Genomic DNA, 18,314 nt, shown 5'->3' with positions numbered 1-18,314 from the left:
TTTTATGTTCAGAAAAACAGAACAAAATAAGTATATTAAAAAATGCAAGTGAGTGTACCCAAAGGATAACATAATTCTGGAAGAACACTCAACAGCTGTATTTTAGATGGTAGCAATGGCTCAAAGAAGCAAGAGAGGGCAGAGGAGAATACAGGCCAACTTGAAATGTGATTTAGTAGTTTCATGGGACCAGGCCAGTCCTATTTTTACACATTCCATGTGCTTCAGGATGGGGAAGAGAATCTTGGCCAAAACATGTCTGCTGAGATACCTATATTCCATATAACTTGCCTGCTGAATTAAACATAAACATGCACATTAAAATAGGCTGACAAATTCTAGATGACCTAATCTGAGCAGATCAAATGAGTTAAGCATGTAGAGTTCAGTGAAGCCACATTTAATATTCATCTGTCTATAAAAACTCGGTTTAGCTAACACCTGGCTTCCTCCCTCTCAAGAGAGTTAATCGAAAAAATTAAGAAAAGTATAATGAACGGATTGAGTCAAAAAACATTTTCTGCTAAAATGAAGATCATAAAATAGAAAGACTGCAAATGCCGCTTTTCTAATAATAGCTGTATCTGTTGTCAGTACAGTCACAGTGGAGATATCAAGCTGGATCATGATTCTCGGCACATCCAAGCTTCCCATCTATCTTTTTTTTTTTTGAGACGGAGTCTGGCTCTGTCTCCCAGGTTGGGGTGCGGTGGTGTGATCTCAGCTCACTGCAAGCCCCGCCTCCCGGGTTCAAGCCATTCTCCTGCCTCAGCCTTCCCAGTAACTGGGACTACAGGCGCCCGCCACCATGCCTGGCTAATTTTTCATATTTTTTAGTAGAGACGGGGTTTCACGGTGTTAGCCAGGATGGTCTGGATCTCCTGACCTCGTGATCTGCTCGCCTCGGCCTCCCAAGGTGCTGGGATTACAGGCTTGAGCCACTGCACCCGGCCCCTATCTATCTTTTTTTTTTTTTTTTCTGAGACGGAGTCTGGCTCTGTCGCCCAGGCTGGAGTGCAGTGGCCGGATCTCAGCTCACTGCAAGCTCCGCCTCCCGGGTTCACGCCATTCTCCTGCCTCAGCCTCCCGAGTAGCTGGGATTACAGGCGCACACTACTGTACCTGGCTAATTTTTGTATTCTGTCATGTTGCCCAGGCTAGTCTCAAACTCTTGAGCTCAAGTAAGTGATGTGGCCCACCTCGGCCTCCCAAAGTGCTGGGATTACAGGCGTGAGCCACTGTGTCAGGCCTTTTGTGTATGTACCTTATAACAAACTTGCTATTAGTGTTTAAGACAGTTTTCCTTCATAACCAAAAAATTTCAGGTTGAGTGCAGTGGCTCACACCTGTAATCCCAGCACTTGGGGAGGCTGAGACGGGAGGACTGCTTGAGCCCAGGAGTTCAAGACCAGTCTGGGCCACATAGCAAGTCCTTATCTCTATTAAAAACATTTTAAAAGGCCGGGAGAGGTGGCTCATGCCTATAATCTCAGCACTTTGGGAGGCCAAAACAGTTGGATCATCTGAAGCCAGGAGTTCAAGTCCCACCTCACCAACATGGCAAAACCCCGTCTCTACTAACAACACGAAAAAATTAGCCAGGTGTGGTGGCGTATGCCTATAATCTCAGTTACTTGGGAGGCTGAGGCATGAGAATCATTTGAACCTGGGAGGTGGAGGTTGCAGTAAGCCAAGACTGCACCCCTGCACTACAGTCTGGGAGAGAGCAAGACTCTGTCTCAAAAAAAAAAAAAAAAAAAAAAAATTTTTTGTCAGCAATATGAACTTTTTAAAGAATTTATTTATTTATTTATTTATTTATTTATTTATTTTTTTTTTGAGACAGAGTTTGGTTCTGTCGCCCAGGCTGGACTGCAGTGGCCGGATCTCAGCTCACTGCAAGCTCCACCTCCCGGGTTCCCGCTATTCTCCTGCCTCAGCCTCCCGAGTAGCTGGGACTACGTAGGCGCCCGTCACCACTCCCGGCTAGTTTTTTGTATTTTTTTTTTTAGTAGAGATGGGGTTTCACCGTGTTAGCCAGGATGGTCTCGATCTCCCGACCTCGTGATCCGCCCGTCTCGGCCTCCCAAAGTGCTGGGATTACAGGCTTGAGCCACCGCGCCCGGCCTTTAAAGAATTTAAAAAGAATTTTACAAACATAGCTTTACACAACTCTGTAAAGTTAGCTGGTATAAAACTACCCATTTTACATATGAGACACTGGGGCAGAACGGGATCAAATTTTTTTTTTTTTTTTTTTTTTTTTGAGACGGAGTCTCACTCTGTTGCCAGGCTGGAGTGCAGTGGCACGATCTCGGCTCACTGCAACCTCCGCCTCTGGGGTTCAGGTGATTCTCCTGTCTCAGCCTCCCGAGTAGCTGGGACTACAGGTGTGCACCACCGCGCCCAGCTAATTTTTTTAAATTTTATTTTTAGTAGACAGGGTTTCACCACGTTGGCCAGGATGGTCTTGATCTCTGGACCTTGCGATCTGCCCACTTACCTGTGTGTTGTATGGTGGTCATCGCCTGAGCGTCAGTCTCCCTCTTACCTGTGTGTTGTATGGTGGTTATCGCCTGAGCATTACACTGCAGCTGTAACATGTGTCTCAGCATTGCCACTCCCCAGATAGTCACATCGGGACACAACTCAGGTGTCACTGCTGCTGTAAGCTGAGAGGAGTTCACACCTGTTGGGAGGGCCTGTGAACTGGCTGCTTCTAGCTGCCTGCACAGTACAGAAGCACAGAGAGCACAGAGGAATTTGTGCTCTGGGCTATGGTTTTCAGTATGGGGCAAAAGGTTGAAGACAGCATTATAATTACTGTCATACTTCCCATTCGCATCGCATCCAGGAATCGGGGTTTCAACCCTGTTGCCATTTTTCTCACTCTCTCCTTGGCCACAATTAAGTGTCTTGACCTGATTGTTGCTTTCTGGTAAACAGATGTCCTTGTTACTAATCTTGACACAAAGCTTCTTTACGATTTTGCGAACATCCTCAAATCCCACCACGAGAGTCAACCTCAGGGCAATGTGGCAAAAGACACCCAGTGTGAGCAGCAGCGCCCCCAGAGGACATTCTGTCCTGTGGTAGAGCTCCCAGGCCTGCTGCAAACACTCCTGGCTGCAATACTTGGCATAACTGCATCCGTCACACGGAACTGTGGCCAAAGTGTGCTTCAAACATCGGTGACAATAGAGGTCCCCATTGGTGACTCTGGTGTCCCATTGGCTGTCTGGGCCGTGATGCGGTGGTGGCAGTTCTCCTGGGTTGAGAACATTCACAAAAGCATCCTCCTTCACCAGGAGCTCTCCTGGGAGAATATCTTTCGTGGCAACGAGATAGCGACCTTTTAAAGGATCTATGCACAAGCCGACGGATGATGAAGCACTGCAAAGTTGTTCATTCTCTCCCCCGAGCGCCACATCCTCAAGGGTTTTGGCCAGAGTTGCTGGGAAGGTTTCTGTGAGATTCTCCTTTTTCTGTACCTTCATTTTCAGATGATGGAGGTTTCTCTGCAGAGTCTGAGGGGGAACATCTGCTAGGGTTGGTGTGGGCGTGAAGTTCCTTTCAAGATCACCGATGGTCTGGCTTGCCTCCTGTAGTCTCCCCAGGGCCACCAGACATTCTGCTTTACGTAACATGATCTTGGGCTGCAGTCTTTCTGGATAGCCATGCGTCTGTGCTCTGATAATGTCTTTAAGACATGTCTGAAAACAGAAAGAAAATCCCACAATGACCCTTGGTCCCTACTCTTCAATGTTTACTGAAAGTATTTCCAAAAATCTATAGGAAAGTTAAGGATTATTAAAAATGGAACAATTACAACCACACGATTATTTAGATCATATAGTTCTGTGTGATCCTTTCAGTGATTACCAACACTTGTTGAGGATATTGGTACACTTAATGTTCTTGGATTAAATATTTCTATTTTTCAAGGAAAAAAGTCTTCTGGATAGAAGAATTATAGTATGGTGACTAAGAGGCAGGCTTTGGAAAAAAAAAAAAGAGGCAGGCTTTGAGTCCAAGCAGACCGCATTCAAATACACTCTGCCAGCCGGGCATGGTGGCTCACGCCCGTAATCCCAGCACTTTAGGAGGCCGAGGTGGGCAGATCACAACGTCAGGTGATCGAGACCATCTTGGCCAACACAATGAAACCCCGTCTCTACTAAAAATACAAAAAATGAGCCAGGCGTGGTAGCATGCACCTGTAGTCCCAGCTACTCAGGAGGCTGAGGCAGGAGAATCGCTTAAACCCGGGAGGCCAAGGTTGCAGCGAGCCGAGATCACACCACTGCACTCCAGCCTGGGTGACAGCGAGACTCTGTCTCACTCACAAACAAACAAACAAACAAACAAACAAACTCTGCCTCTTACTAGCCACATGACATTGTGCAATCGACTTAATTTCTCAGTGTCTTAATTCTATTTAAAAAACAGGGATAATATCTCCCAGTGTTGTTTTAAGGATAAAAGGAAATAATGTATCTCACATGACAAAAAGAGCACCTGGAACACAGTGCATGCTCAATAAATGATAATCATTATTATAAGAAGGAAAACATTTGGGCATGGTGGCTCACGCCTGTAATCCCAGCATTATGGGAGACTGAGGTGGGAGGATCACTTGAGTCCAGGAGTTCGAGACCAACCTGGACAACATAGATGAGACCCTGGGCTCTACAAAAAATTGAAAAATTAGCCAGGCCTGGCGGCACAGGCCTATAGTCCTAGCTACTCAGGAGACTAAAGCAGGAAGATTGCTTGAGCCCAGGAGTTCGAGGTTATAGTTATCTATGATCGAGTCACTGCACTCCAACTCGGGTGACAAGAGACCCTGTCTCAAAAAAAAAAAAAAAAAAAAAGAAAAAGGAAAATAGAAACAATCAGTATAGAAAATTTATAAAGGGTGGCCCAGCACGGTGGCTCAAGCCTGTAATCCCAGCACTTTGGGAGGCCGAGATGGGCAGATCACGAGGTCAGGAGATCGAGACCATCCTGGCTAACACGGTGAAACCCCGTCTCTACTAAAAAATACAAAAAACTAGCCAGGCATGGTGGCGGGTGCCTGTAGTCCCACCTACTTGGGAGGCTGAGGCAGGAGAATGGTGTAAACCCGGGAGGCGGAGCTTGCAGTGAGCTGAGATCCAGCCATTGCACTCCAGCCTGGGCGACAGAGCGAGACTCCGTCTCAAAAAAAAAAAAAAAACAAAAAACAACAAACAAGAAAAGTTATAAAGGGTTAAATGTATTGGAAATACATTAAACGTTCTTCTTCCTAATCATTGGCCTCAGTAGTCCAGGACTTTCTTGCTTAGGGTCTAGAGTTAGATTCCTGCTTTTCTCTTTTAGTCTGAAGGGCAGTTAAGTGTGGACCTCTTACTATTTCAATAGTTCTCAACTCTAGGGTATAATTTGAATTTTTGTAGAATTCTGAAACAGATGTATCAAAATGGCATTTTAGAGCTTGTCCTTAGACTTTTTTTTTTTTCTGTATTTTTTTTTAGTAGAGACGGGGTTTCACCGTGTTAGCCAGAATGGTCTTGATCTCCTGACCTCGTGATCCACCTGTCTCGGCCTCCCAAAATGCTGGGATTACAGGCTTGAGCCACCACACCCGGCGAGATGGGGTTTCACCGTGTTAGCCAGGATGGTCTCGATCTCCTGACCTCATGATCCACCCATCTCGGCCTCCCAAAGTGCTGGGATTACAGGCTTGAGCCACCGCGCCCGGCCTTATTTATATATATTTTTTGAGACAGAGTCTCGCTCTGTCGCCCAGGCTGCAGTGCAGTGGTGCGATCTGGGCTCACTGCAACCTTGCCTCCCAGGTTCAAGCAATACTCCTGCCTCAGCCTCCCGAGTAGCTGGGACTATAGGTGCCTGCCACCACGCCCAGTTCATTTTTGTATTTTTAGTAGAGATGGGGTTTCACCATGTTAGCCAAGACAGTCTCGAACTCCAGACCTTGTGATCCGCCTGCCTTGGCCTCCCAAAGTGCTGGGATTGCAGGTGTGAGCTACCGTGTCTGGCCTTGTACATTTTTTTTTTTTTTTTTTTTTTGAGACGGCGTTTCGCTGTGTCACCCAGGCTGGAGTGCAGTGGCGCGATCTCGGCTCACTGCAAGCTCCGCCTCCTGGGTTCCCGCCATTCTCCCGCCTCAGCCTCCGAGTAGCTGGGACTACAGGCGCCCGCCACCTCGCCCGGCTAGTTTTTTGTATTTTTAGCAGAGACGGGGTTTCACCGTGTTAGCCAGGAGGGTCTCGATCTCCTGACCTCGTGATCCACCCGCCTCGGCCTCCCAAAGTGCTGGGATTACAGGCTTGAGCCACCGCACCCGGCCGCCTTGTACATTTTTTTGAGATAGAGTCTCACTCTGTCACCCAGGCTGGAGTGCAGTGGCGTGATCTTGGCTCACTGTAACCTCCACCTCCTGAGCGATTCTCCTGCTTCAGCCTCCTTAGTAGCTGGGAGTACACTACACTACACTCGGCTAATTTTTATCCCTGTTATTTCTAGTACAGATGGGATTTCACCGTGTTGGCCAGGCTGGTCTTGAATTCTTGACCTCAGGTGATCTGCCCGCCTTGACCTCCGAAAGTGCTGAGATTACAGGTGTGAGCGCCCAGCCCAACTTTAGGTAGATGCTAATGTGCTTCCAATTCAACCAATAGCAGCACGGCCTGATTTGAGTGCTCCATGGAAGAAGCAGAGATGAAGGTCTAGTCCTCCAGTGAAGGCCCTCCGGATCCTCTCCGTGCACACCAGGTATCCGGATACTCACCTCGTACTGACCCAGGTGGAAGAGGGCTGCCGAGCGGTTAGCATAGCACAGCGACATGTCCTCAGTGTTAGGCCTTGAATGTGACACTCCCTGCAAAACAATGAACTGGTTAAAGGTATAAATGGAAACTAGTATCTCTAAAGTACATTTTTCAGATATTACGGGCTCTAGTACCAAAGACTGTGTGAAACTGGGAAAGTTACTGAACCTTTTTGTGCTTCAGCTTACGTTTTAACTACCTGAGAGCAAAGCTGTGAAGAGCAAGTGAGGACATCAGTATTAAAAGCACTTTGTCAGATACAGCTTCAACCACAAACAACACTGAAGGTGAAGAAGAAACTGAGGGAAATACCTGCAAGCATAATATCCCATTTCCTGAATATAACAAAGGGTGGGTGGCACACATAGAAATTCACACAAGGAGAAACATAAATAGTTACAGAAAACAAATGATTAATTCACATACGGATAGCCAAATAGATGAAAATGAATGCAAAAAAAGGGATACTAGGCTGGGCGTCGGGTCTCACATCTGTAATTCCAGGCTGAGGCAGGTGGATCACTTGAGGCCAGGAGCTCGAGACCAGCCTGACCAACATGGCAAAATCCTGTCTCTACCAAAAATATAAAAAAAATAGCAGGGCATGATAATGTCTGCCTGCAATCCCAGCTACTTGGGAGGCAGAGGCATGAGAATGGCTTGAACCTGGGAGGCGGAGGTTGCAGTGAGCTGAGATAGTGCCTGAGTGACAGAGCCAGACGGTCACAAACAGACACACAAACAAACAAAAAAGAGTACTTTTTTCTATCATCAAATTGGAAAGGATTAATAACTATAAATATGGTTCTCAAGTAAAGGTAGGAAAGATGGTGAGTATTCAATAAAAGTACTGGGATAGCCTGATGCGGTGGCTCAGGCCTGCAATCTCAGCACTTTGGGAGGTTGAGGCAGGTGGATCACTTGAGGCCAGGAGTTCGGGACCAGCCTGACCAACATGACAAAAACCCATCTCTACTAAGAAAAATACAAAAATTAGCCGGGCGTGGTGGCGCACGCCTGTAATCCCAGTTACTTGGGTGGGTGAGGCAGAAGAATTGCTTGGATTCAGGAGGCAGAGGTTGTGGGGAGCTGAGATCATACCACTGCACTCCAGCCTCTGTCTCAAAAAAAATAATAATAATCATAATAAAATAAATACATGTAGCCAGGCGCGGTGGCTCAAGCCTGTAATCTCAGCACTTTGGGAGGCCGAGACGGGCGGATCACTAGGTCAGGAGATCGAGACCATCCTGGCGAACACGGTGAAACCCCGTCTCTACTAAAAATACAAAAACTAGCCGTGCGAGGTGGCGGGCGCCTGTAGTCCCAGCTACTCGGGAGGCTGAGGCAGGAGAATGGCGTAAACCCGGGAGGCGGAGCTTGCAGTGAGCTGAGATCCGGCCACTGCACTCCAGTCCGGGCGACAGAGCGAGATTCCGCCTCAAAAAAAAAATAAAATAAAATAAAAAAATAAAATAAAATAAATACATATATATGGATAAGAAGGTAGACAATGAGCAAAATAAAGTGATAAATCTTTCATTGGATAAATTCCAAATATATCAAATTCTTAATGTAAAAACAAAGCAACAGGAGCACTGGAAGAACTGTAGAAAGCATGCAAAGTAATGCTGGAAGAATCGCTATGACACAAAACCCAGAGGCCATAAAAGGTTAATAAACTTTACCGCCTGAAAAGAAACAATATCTTCACACCAAAAACAAATACAAGCAAAAGGCAAACACTGAACTGGAAAAAATATCTGCAATTCATATTATAGGCAAAGAGCTAATTTCTTTGTCAAGATTTCCTACAGATCACTAAGATGAAAACCAATAAATCAACAGGAAAATGGGCACCGATATGGACAGTTCTCACAGGAAATAAAAATGGCTTTTAAATATGTGAAAAAAAATGCTCAGCCTCAATCAATAAAATGCAAATTAAAGCTGTACAGAAAGGCCATTTTTTACCTATCAGGCAAAGCAAAATAAAATTGATGGCACACAGAGTTGGTCAAGGAGTGGGATAATGGACATTCTCATTATGCAGTTAGTGCGGGTGTACACTGGTTTCATAATTACCGAGGGTAATTTAGCAATATATGTCAAAATTCTACATGTATATATATCTTACATACATATAAAATATCCATTGACCCAGCAATTCCTCTTCTAGGAATTAATCCTACAGATACAATCATTTATCATACAGTTATATATGAAAAATGACATTCATGCAAGGGTTTTTTTTCTTTTTCTGAGGCAGAGTCTCTCTTTGTTGTCCAGGCTGGAGTGCAGTGGGGCGATCTCAGCTCGCTGCAGCCTCCGCCTCCTGCGTTCAAGTGATTCTCCTGCCTCAGCCTCCCAAGTAGCTAGGGTTACAGGCACGTGCCACCATGCCCAGTTTATTTTTGTATTTTTAGTAGAGATGGGGTTTCACCACGTTGGCCAGGCTGGTCTTGAACTCCTGACCTTAGGGGATCCACCCGTCTCGGCCTCCCAAAGTGCTGGGATTACAGGTGTGAGCCACCGCGCCTGGCCCTGTGCAAAGTTTCTCATCACAGAATTGTTTGAAATAGCAAAAGAGAGGAAACAAGCATGGATCCACAGGATACTGGTTACATAAATTGATACACCCATTTAATGGAACACCATGTAGCCATAATAAAGAATGAGGACACTCTTTTTTTTTGAGACAGAGTTTTGCTCTTTCGCCCAGGCTAGAGTGAAGTGGCGTGTTCTTGGCTCACTAAAACTTCCGCGCACCTCCCCTACCCCACCCCCCACACTGGGGTTCAAGCAATTCTCCTCTCTCAGCCTCCCGAGTAGCTGGGATTATAGGCGCATGCCCCACCACGCCCAGCTAATTTTTTGTATTTTTAGTAGAGACAGGGTTTCGCCCTGTGGGCCAGGCTGGTCTTGAACTCCTGACCTCAGGTGATCCATCTGCCTCGGCCTCCCAAAGTGCTAGGATTATGGGTGCAAGCCACCGTGCCCGGCCTGAGGACGCTCTTTATGTACTGAAATGGAATGATCTTTAAACTATTACTGTTAAGTGGACAAGGCATGATGCTGAACAATATGTGCAGAATGTTACGGATGTAAAAACACAGTGTGTGTGCAGGAGTGAAAGGCTGTATTTACACACGTCTGGAGTACGCTCTGGAAATATACTCAACGGTGCTAGTTTATGGGAACAGAAAACCACGTGGTCAGGGGACAGGAGAGGCAGACGACACTGTACACTCTTGCACTTTTAAAATCTACGTGAACAGATTCTCTACTCACAAATAAACCGATATAATATTAAAACTGTAATCATCACAACCAGTACTGCTTGGGATATGGAGAAATGAACATTCCCATACTCCTCCAGGAGGGATGTTAACTAGTTCTTTCCTGGAGAACAATTCAGCATCAAGTACCAAAGGCCTGAAAAAATACGTTCCTTCTGCCCCAGCAATTACCCTTCTATGAATCTACCCTAAGCAAGCAATCAGATATATACAAATATTTACATAGAAAGATGCTCATTGCAGTGTTATGATCCCGAACAATTTGCCAACATTAGGAGATGTGAAATCAAGTACGGCCTTTTCTCTGTCATGGAACACTAAGCCAGCCGTCAAGCATCGTGTTCCAGCGGAAAATTGAATAACGTGAGAAAATGGGCACACTCAACTGTCGAGGGAAAAAAGCAGGTCACAAAACAGAAGGGGCAGCATTATCCCAATCTTGTAAAAACATATTTTCGGAGGAAAAAGTCTGGCTGGATGGATGTAAGCAAAAATGTTAACAGTGCCTATCACGGGTTATGAGATTTTTTTTCCTCTTTGTGCTTCTCTGTACTTTTCGAAGTAAACATATATTACTTTTACAATCAGATAAAAACAACAAATATTTTTACAAAGAAAATAGCAGCTTTCTAGAAAATTGCAGAGCACCATAATCACCCATATACTGGCTTCATGAAATAGGAAGGCTCATCTCCCTCCGCAGTCAGAGCAAACCTTAATTTTTTTCTCTGGCTTCGGTTTTTATTTTCCCTGTTTTCCTTGAAGAACTTCCCATGTCATCACATTTATGATGCACATACATAAAGTTGAAGAGATTAGCTCTGAAAAAAGAACTATTAAGCCATTTATCACTGGATCATTATACCTAACGGACTTTAATCCCTCAGCAATCACTAAAGCTTACATTATTTAGCTAAATACTTTATTATAACACTACAAAGCAGGGATTTTATCAGCTGTAGAAGCTGCTGTTGTAGGTGTGATCGTTTTTGGAAAATTAATCCCAAACTGCAAGCACGTTCAAGCATAAACCCGTTAAAGATTCAGAGTAGGATGTACACCCTTCAAACGAAAAAATGGTTTGTTTTGAACAGAGACAGGGCCTCGCTGTGTTGCCTAGGCCTGCCTTGAACTCCTGGGCTCAGGCGATCCTCCTGCCTGGGTCTCCTAACGTGTTGGAATTACATGAGTGAGGCACTGTGCCCAGCCTACCCTTCAAATTTAAACTTACTCTTTTAATATCCAAGGTCACAGAATGGGTGCAAGAGATTGATACGTTCCTGCTTTAAGCCCATGTAAGTCTCTTAAAAGCTATGGAAGGAAGTTGCTCCAGGGATCTTGTTCCAGTTCTTACTATGAAAGCAGGACAACAAGAGTCATTTATACATTATTGTATAGATGAGGTCTTGCTATGTTGCCCAGGCTGGTCTTGAACTCCTGGGCTTGAGCAATCCTCTTGCCTCAGCCTCCCAAAGGGCTGGGATTACAGGTGTGAGCCACTGTGCCCGGCCAAGAGTAACAGATGACTGATTCCATCAAGCTAACAGTCTCATCACACATTCAGATAAAAGTGGCATGCAGTCCAACAGGGGCTGACAGACATGGGCAAGGCAGGCGAGGGGCCAGTAAGCTTACTGCTACAAGGTATGGGAAGGAATATGGACACAGAAGTTTCTTGAATAAATTCAGAACACATAAATTCCTTTTTTTTTTTTTTGAGGCAGGGTCTCACTCTGTCACCAGGCTAGTGCAGTGGCACAATCACAGCTCACTGAAGCCTGGAACTCCTGGTCTCAGTGACCCTCCTGCCTCAGCCTCCTGAGTAGCTGGGACTGATATGGCAGGTGGGCAGGGAATGCTGCATAAAGGCGGGTCCCTGGCTAGGGCTTCACCCTCGGGCCGTGCCCACTGACTTAGGTGAGGACAGGCACTCCTGCCTTCGCGCCTGAATGCTGCATTTTCCAAGACCACCCTGGTCTGCCACGCCCCCAGCCTGGGCCTATAAAAACCCAAGACCCCAGCAGGCAGACACATAAGCAGCTGGACATTGTCAGGAGTATGCCGGCAGAAGACCAGCCGACAGGCACCAGCATGCCATCGACCAGTGGCAGAACGACACAGCGTTTGGCCACAGCAGTTGGAGAAGAGTTGGGTCGCTGAGTGGCCGGACTCCAGGGGAAAACCATCTCCCTTCTGGCTCCCCAACCTGCTGCGAGCTACTTCTACTCAGTAAAACCCTGCACTCATTCTGCAAGCTGACGCATGATCTGATTCTTCCTGTACACCAAGGCAAGAAGCCGGGATACAGGAAGTTCTCTATCCTTGTGACAAGGTGGCGAGCCTAACTGAGCTGGTCAACACAAGCCGCCTAGAGACAGCAAATTAAAATAGCACCACGGAACACACGCCCACTGTGGCTTCAACTGTAATCATTCAACCCTAGACACTGCCCTGGGGTCGGAGCCCCACAGCCTGCCCGTCTATGTGCTCCCCTAGAGGCTTGAGCAGCAGAGCACTGAAGAAGCGAGCCACACCTCCACTGCACGCCCTGCGGGGGGAACAAGGGGACCCTTCCCGTTTCAGGACCACAGACGCATGCCACCACCAGTCAGGCTAATTTAAAATTTTTTTTTTGTGGCTGGGCGCGGTGGCTCAAGCCTGTAATCCCAGCACTTTGGGAGGCCGAGACGGGCGGATCACGAGGTCAGGAGATTGAGACCATCCTGGCTAACACGGTGAAACCCCGTCTCTACTAAAAAATACCAAAAACTAGCTGGGCAAGGTGGCGGGCACCTGTAGTCCCAGCTACTCGGGAGGCTGAGGCAGGAGAATGGCGTGAACCTGGGAGGCGGAGCTTGTAGTGAGCTGAGATCTGGCCACTGCACTCCAGCCTGGGTGGCAGAGCAAGACTCCGTCTCAAAAAAAAAAAAATTTTTTTTTTTTTTTGCGTTGAGAAGGGGTCTCCCTATCTTATTGTCCAGGCTGGTCTTGAACCCCTGGTCTCAATTGAGCCTCCCGACACAGCCTCCCAAAGTGCTGGGATTACAGGTGTGAACCACTGCACTGGGCCTATAAACTACCTTTTGTTTGAGACTATAACCACCGCAGAATTCTGTCAGATTTCTTTTTAAAATCCATTCAATAAATTATAGATAAAGGTAACACTGGCTATGAAATTTAGCAAGACGGCTCTATCTCCTGAAGAAATATGCATTGTTAAATGGCTGAGCTGGGCCAGGCATGGTGGCTCACGCCTGTAATCCCAGCACTTTGGGAGGCTGAGGCAGGCGGAACACCTGAGGTCAAGAGTTGGAGACCAGGCTGGCCAACATGGCGAAAACCCATCTTGACTAAAAACACAAAAATTAGCCAGGCAGGGTGGCACATGCCTGTCATCCCAGCTTCTCAGGAGAATGAGGTGGGAGGATTGCTTGAATCCCAGAGGCGACGGTTGCAGTGAGCTGAGATCACACCACTACACTCCAGCCTGGGCAAGAGAGCAAGACTCTGTCTCAATGAAAGATAAATAAATAAATTGCTTGAGCTGGGAGTGTTTTACCTTAGAATACAGCACTGCAGCTGCTGTGTAATCTTTCTCCTGAAATTTTTTGTTTCCTTGTTCTCTGTAGAAAAAGGGAGCGTCCGAGTCCTTCCCCACCAAGTAACCTTTAGAAAGTCTTTGTAGAAACAGTTCATCCTCAGGTCTGCGTGAAGAGAGGAGGAAACAAAAGCAGCAGAAATGTGTTATTTCAAGGAAAGCTCCAAATCATTGCCTTCGAAACTAGAAAGCGGGCCCGCAAAACATTCCGCACACATGAGGATGTGTATACTGTGCAGTGTGATTAGAGGAAAGAAATCTCATAGTCTCAGAGACACAGGGACCAGAACTTTTTGAGACAGGGTCTCACTCTGTCACCCAGGCTGGAGTGCAGTGGTGCCATCTCCACTCACTGCAGCCTTGACTTCCCAGGCTCAGATTCTCCCACCTCAGCCTCCTGAGTAGCTACACTAATTGGGAGGATGTGTGCCACCAGGCCTGGCTAATGTTTGTACTTTTTGTAGAGGTGGGGTTTTGCCATGTTGCCCAGGCTGGTCTTGAACTCCTAGGCTCAAATGATCAGCAGAATTTTTTCTTTTTTTTTTTTTTTTGAGATGGAGTCTCACTGTCACCCACGCTGGAGTGCAGCATCATGATCTCGGCTCACTGCAACCTCCACCTCCCCGATTTCAGTGATTCTCCTGCCTCAGCCTCCTGAGTAGGTGGGATTACAGGCGTCCATCACCGTGCCCTGCTAATCTTCGTATTCTGAGTACAGAAAGCATTTCGCCATGTTAGCCAGGCTGGTCTCGAACTCCTGACCTCAAATGGTCCACCTGCCTCAGCCTCCCAAAGTGCTGGGAAGACAGGTGTGAGCCCCCACGCCTGGCCAGAATTTCTATTTAGAGGACTGAACGCTAATTTTTTATTCTTTATCTCATAATTATTGGCCAATGAACCATCCCTTGGATCATACATCATAAATACCTTTTTTTTTTTTTTTGAGACAGAGTTTCGCTCTGTCACCCAGGCTGGAGTGCAGTGGCGCAATCACAGCTCACTGCCAACTCTGTCTCCTGGGTTCAAGTGATTCTCCTGCCTCAGCCTCCTGAGCAGTGCGGATTAAAGGCATGTACCACCACGCTCAGCTAATTTTTGTTTTTTCAGTACAGGCGGGGTTTCGTCATTTTGGCCAGGTTTGTCTTGAACTCCTGACCTCAAGTGACCCGCCTGCCTGGGCCTCCCAAAGTGTTGAGATTACAGGCATGAGCCACTGTGCCCAGCCAGGATCTTGAGTCTGGAGAATGAGATTAATATATGGTGTCTTTTGAACCAAGGAGTATTCTCCACTTCAACTGCTGAAAATACTGGAGTGGCTGACAGAAAAGAAGAGAGATAATGAGAATGAATCATAAAGTAAATGTAGTAAAACATTAACACTTGCGAAATTTGGAAGAATTCACCAAGTCTTCGTACTGGTTTTTTTGGAGACAGAGTCTCACTTTGTCACCCAGGCTGTAGTGCAGCAGTGGCATGATCTCAGCTCACTGCAACCTCTGCCTCTCGGGTTCAAGCGATTCTTGTGCCTCAGCCTCAGGAGTAGCTAGGATTACAGGTGTGAACCACCACACCTGGTTAATATTTTGTATATTTAGCAGAGATGTGATCTCATGATGTTGCCCAGGCTGGTCTTGAACTCTTGAGCTCAGGCAATCTGCCCACTTCGGCCTCCCAAAGTGCTAGGATGACAGGTGTGAGCCACTGTGCCCGGCCTCTTTGTACTATTTTTGCAAGTAAGTCTGAAATTATTTCCAACTAAAAAGTTTAAGAAATAAATATATGGCCGGGCGCGGTGGCTCAAGCCTGTAATCCCAGCACTTTGGGAGGCCGAGACGGGCGGATCACGAGGTCAGGAGATCGAGACCATCCTGGCTAACACGGTGAAACCCCGTCTCTACTAAAAATACGAAAAACTAGCCGGGCGAAGTGGCGGCGCCTGTAGTCCCAGCTACTCGGGAGGCTGAGGCAGGAGAATGGCGTGAACCCGGGAGGCGGAGCTTGCAGTGAGCTGAGATCCGGTCACTGCACTCCAGACCGGGCGACAGAGCAAGACTCCGTCTCAAAAAAAAAAAAAAAAGAAATAAATATATAAACGTTCTACATAATAAAATTAATCAAGCTGAGCTAACACATATACATACACACATACTAACAAAAAATATACCTATCTTCCAATAAAAAGAAATATATAATAACATATTGTCTTTGACTATAATGCCATAAAGTAAAATATGAATACAAAAGTACAAACTCAAATGACATGGAAACTAAAAATTCTCTTAAGCAACTCTTGAATCGAAGAAGAAATCAGAGAGCTACAGAATGGCCAGGCGCGGGGGCTCACGTCTGTAATTCCAGCACTTTCGGAGGCCGAAGAGGGAGGACTGCCTGAGCTCAGGAGGAGGCTAGCCTGGGCAACATGGGAAGACCCTGTCTCTACAAAAAATACAAAAATTAGCTGGGTGTGGTGGCATATGCCCGTAGTCCCAGCTACTTGGGAGGCTGAGGAGGGAGGACTGCCTGAGCGCAGGAGGTCGAGGCTGCAGTGAGCCATGATGGCCCCACTGCGTCCAAGCCTGGGTGACAGAGTGAGGCCCTGTCTCAAAAAAACAAAAAACAAGAACCAAAAGCCCTGGAGAATGTTTATAAGTATTTTTAAACTTTTTGTTTACAAAGACCCACAATAAGAAATTCCTTTCACATTGTGACTCAGTATAATGCTTTTGTATTTGAATACATTAAAATTTTATAAAACATTATTTATCTTTGCTGTGTATGAGGTAAAAACAAAGCTAGTATCAAATATGATTTTATTAATATTTAAATACAACATACAAAAGTCACAAATAGGGCTGGGCGCGGTGGCTTATACCTGTAATCCCAGCACTTTGGGAGGCTGAGGTGGGCAGATCACCCGGTCCAGGACTTTGAGACCAGCCTGGGCAATATAGTGGAACCCATATCTATAAAAAATACAAAACTTAGGCGGGCGTGGTGGCAAGCACTTGCAGTCTCAGCTCTCGGCAGGCTGAGGCACAAGAATCGCTTGAGCCCGGGAGGCGAAGGTTGCAGTGAGCTGCGATTGCACCACCACACTCCAGTCTGGGTCAAATAACAGAAAAAAGAAAAACTAGGAATGATTTTATTTAATTTAAGAGGTATGCTTGCCTGTTCTACATTTACTCCAGTCCAGAAAATATGAAGGCAAACCCTATGCCTGTCTGCTACACCACAGAGCTTGCTCTTTTTTGTCTTATTTATTTATTTATTTAGAGACGGAGCCCCCGCTCTGTCACCCAGGCTGGAGTGCAGTGGTGCGATCTAGGCTCACTGCAAGCTCTGCCTCCTGGGTTCACACCATTCTCCTGCCTCAGCCTCCCAAGTAGCTGGGACTACAGGTGTCCGCCACCACGCCCGGTTAATTATTTTTGTATTTTTATTAGAGACGGGGTTTCACTGTGTTAGCCAGGATGGTCTCGATCTCCTGACCTTGTGATCCTCCTGCCTTGGCCTCCCAAAGTGCTGGGATTACAGGCATGAGCCACCATGCTCAGCATCTGTTTTTGTTTTAAATTAGGTTAAACCTAAAAATCCTAGTTCAAACTAAAGGTTTGTGGTAAACAGCAATAGCAAAATTCTTCTTGCCTAACAATAGATGATGAACTCGAATTTTTTTTTTTTTTTTTTTGAGATGGAGTCTCGCTCTGTCGCCCAGGTTGGAGTGCAGTGATGCAATCTCGGCTCACTGCAAGCTCCACCTCCCAGGTTCACGCCATTCTCCTGCCTCAGCCTCCCGAGTAGCTGGGACTACAGGCGCCCGCCACCATGCCCGGCTAATATTTTTTCTATTTTTAGTACAGACGGGGTTTCACTGTGTTAGCCAGGATGGTCTCGATCTCCTGATCTCATGATCCGCCCACCTCGGCCTCCCAAAGTGCTGGGATTACAGGCGTGAGCCACCGTGCCCAGCCTTGAGTTAATTTTTGGATATAAAGGCCCAACTTCAGCCTTTTGCATGTAGATTGCCATTAGGATACAGACAAAAAAAAAAACAGCACAGTTTTTCTTCCTCCATCCTTGCCTTCTCTCCTAGAACCCTGGGGATGTAAAGCCTTTCACGGAGCTAACTGGCGAAGCAGAAAGTCCCAGCTCTGGCCCCAAAGTAAAGTGCAGATTACTGAGATTGGACATAATAGCTTAATAACTGGGACATATCCACATATGCACCATTTTTTCTCTAAGCCATTTGAAAGTAAGTACAGGCATCATGGATGTTCACCTCTGAATATTTGCAGGCCTCTGCTTTAAAAATAAGGACATTCTCCCATATTACCATAATATCATTATCACTAAAAAATAACAGTAATTCAAATATTTAAATTTAAATGTTACCAGTTATTCCTAAAATGTCTGCTGTATATTTTTCTCACCCTAACCAATCCAAGATCAATGTTCTCATGTACTGAATTTAGTTATTTCTCTTTAGTCTCTTTTTAGATAGTGCTATAATTTTTAAGTTTATTTTTAATTTTTTTTTTCTTTTTGATACAGGGTCTCACTTCCATTGCTCAGGCTGGAGTGCAG

The 18,314-nt window shown here is 46.1% G+C and overlaps 1 protein-coding gene across 7 annotated transcripts in view; it reads right to left on the bottom strand.

Moving 5' to 3' along the window:
* The window catches only part of SMYD4 (SET and MYND domain containing 4), a 47,022-nt gene that overhangs the window by 18,814 nt on the left and 9,894 nt on the right, over window positions 1-18,314 (bottom strand). For 5 of the 7 annotated variants that reach the window (XM_033185145.1, XM_033185144.1, XM_033185146.1 and 2 more), the window contains 3 exons: window positions 13,692-13,836; window positions 6,794-6,883; window positions 2,504-3,713 (listed from right to left, as the gene is read on the bottom strand). In XM_033185145.1, the coding sequence (XP_033041036.1) occupies window positions 2,504-3,713; window positions 6,794-6,883; window positions 13,692-13,836 (1,445 nt within the window). The remainder of the gene's footprint in view (window positions 1-2,503; window positions 3,714-6,793; window positions 6,884-13,691; window positions 13,837-18,314) is intronic. The other 2 variants (XM_033185143.1, XM_033185147.1) reach the window with 2 other exon arrangements.

Source organism: Trachypithecus francoisi, unplaced genomic scaffold (assembly GCF_009764315.1).
Source record: "Trachypithecus francoisi isolate TF-2019V2 unplaced genomic scaffold, Tfra_2.0 Lachesis_group20, whole genome shotgun sequence".
Lineage (NCBI taxonomy): Eukaryota > Metazoa > Chordata > Mammalia > Primates > Cercopithecidae > Trachypithecus > Trachypithecus francoisi.
Note: the sequence above shows the minus strand (reverse complement) of the source record. Positions and strands in the feature narration are given on the sequence as shown.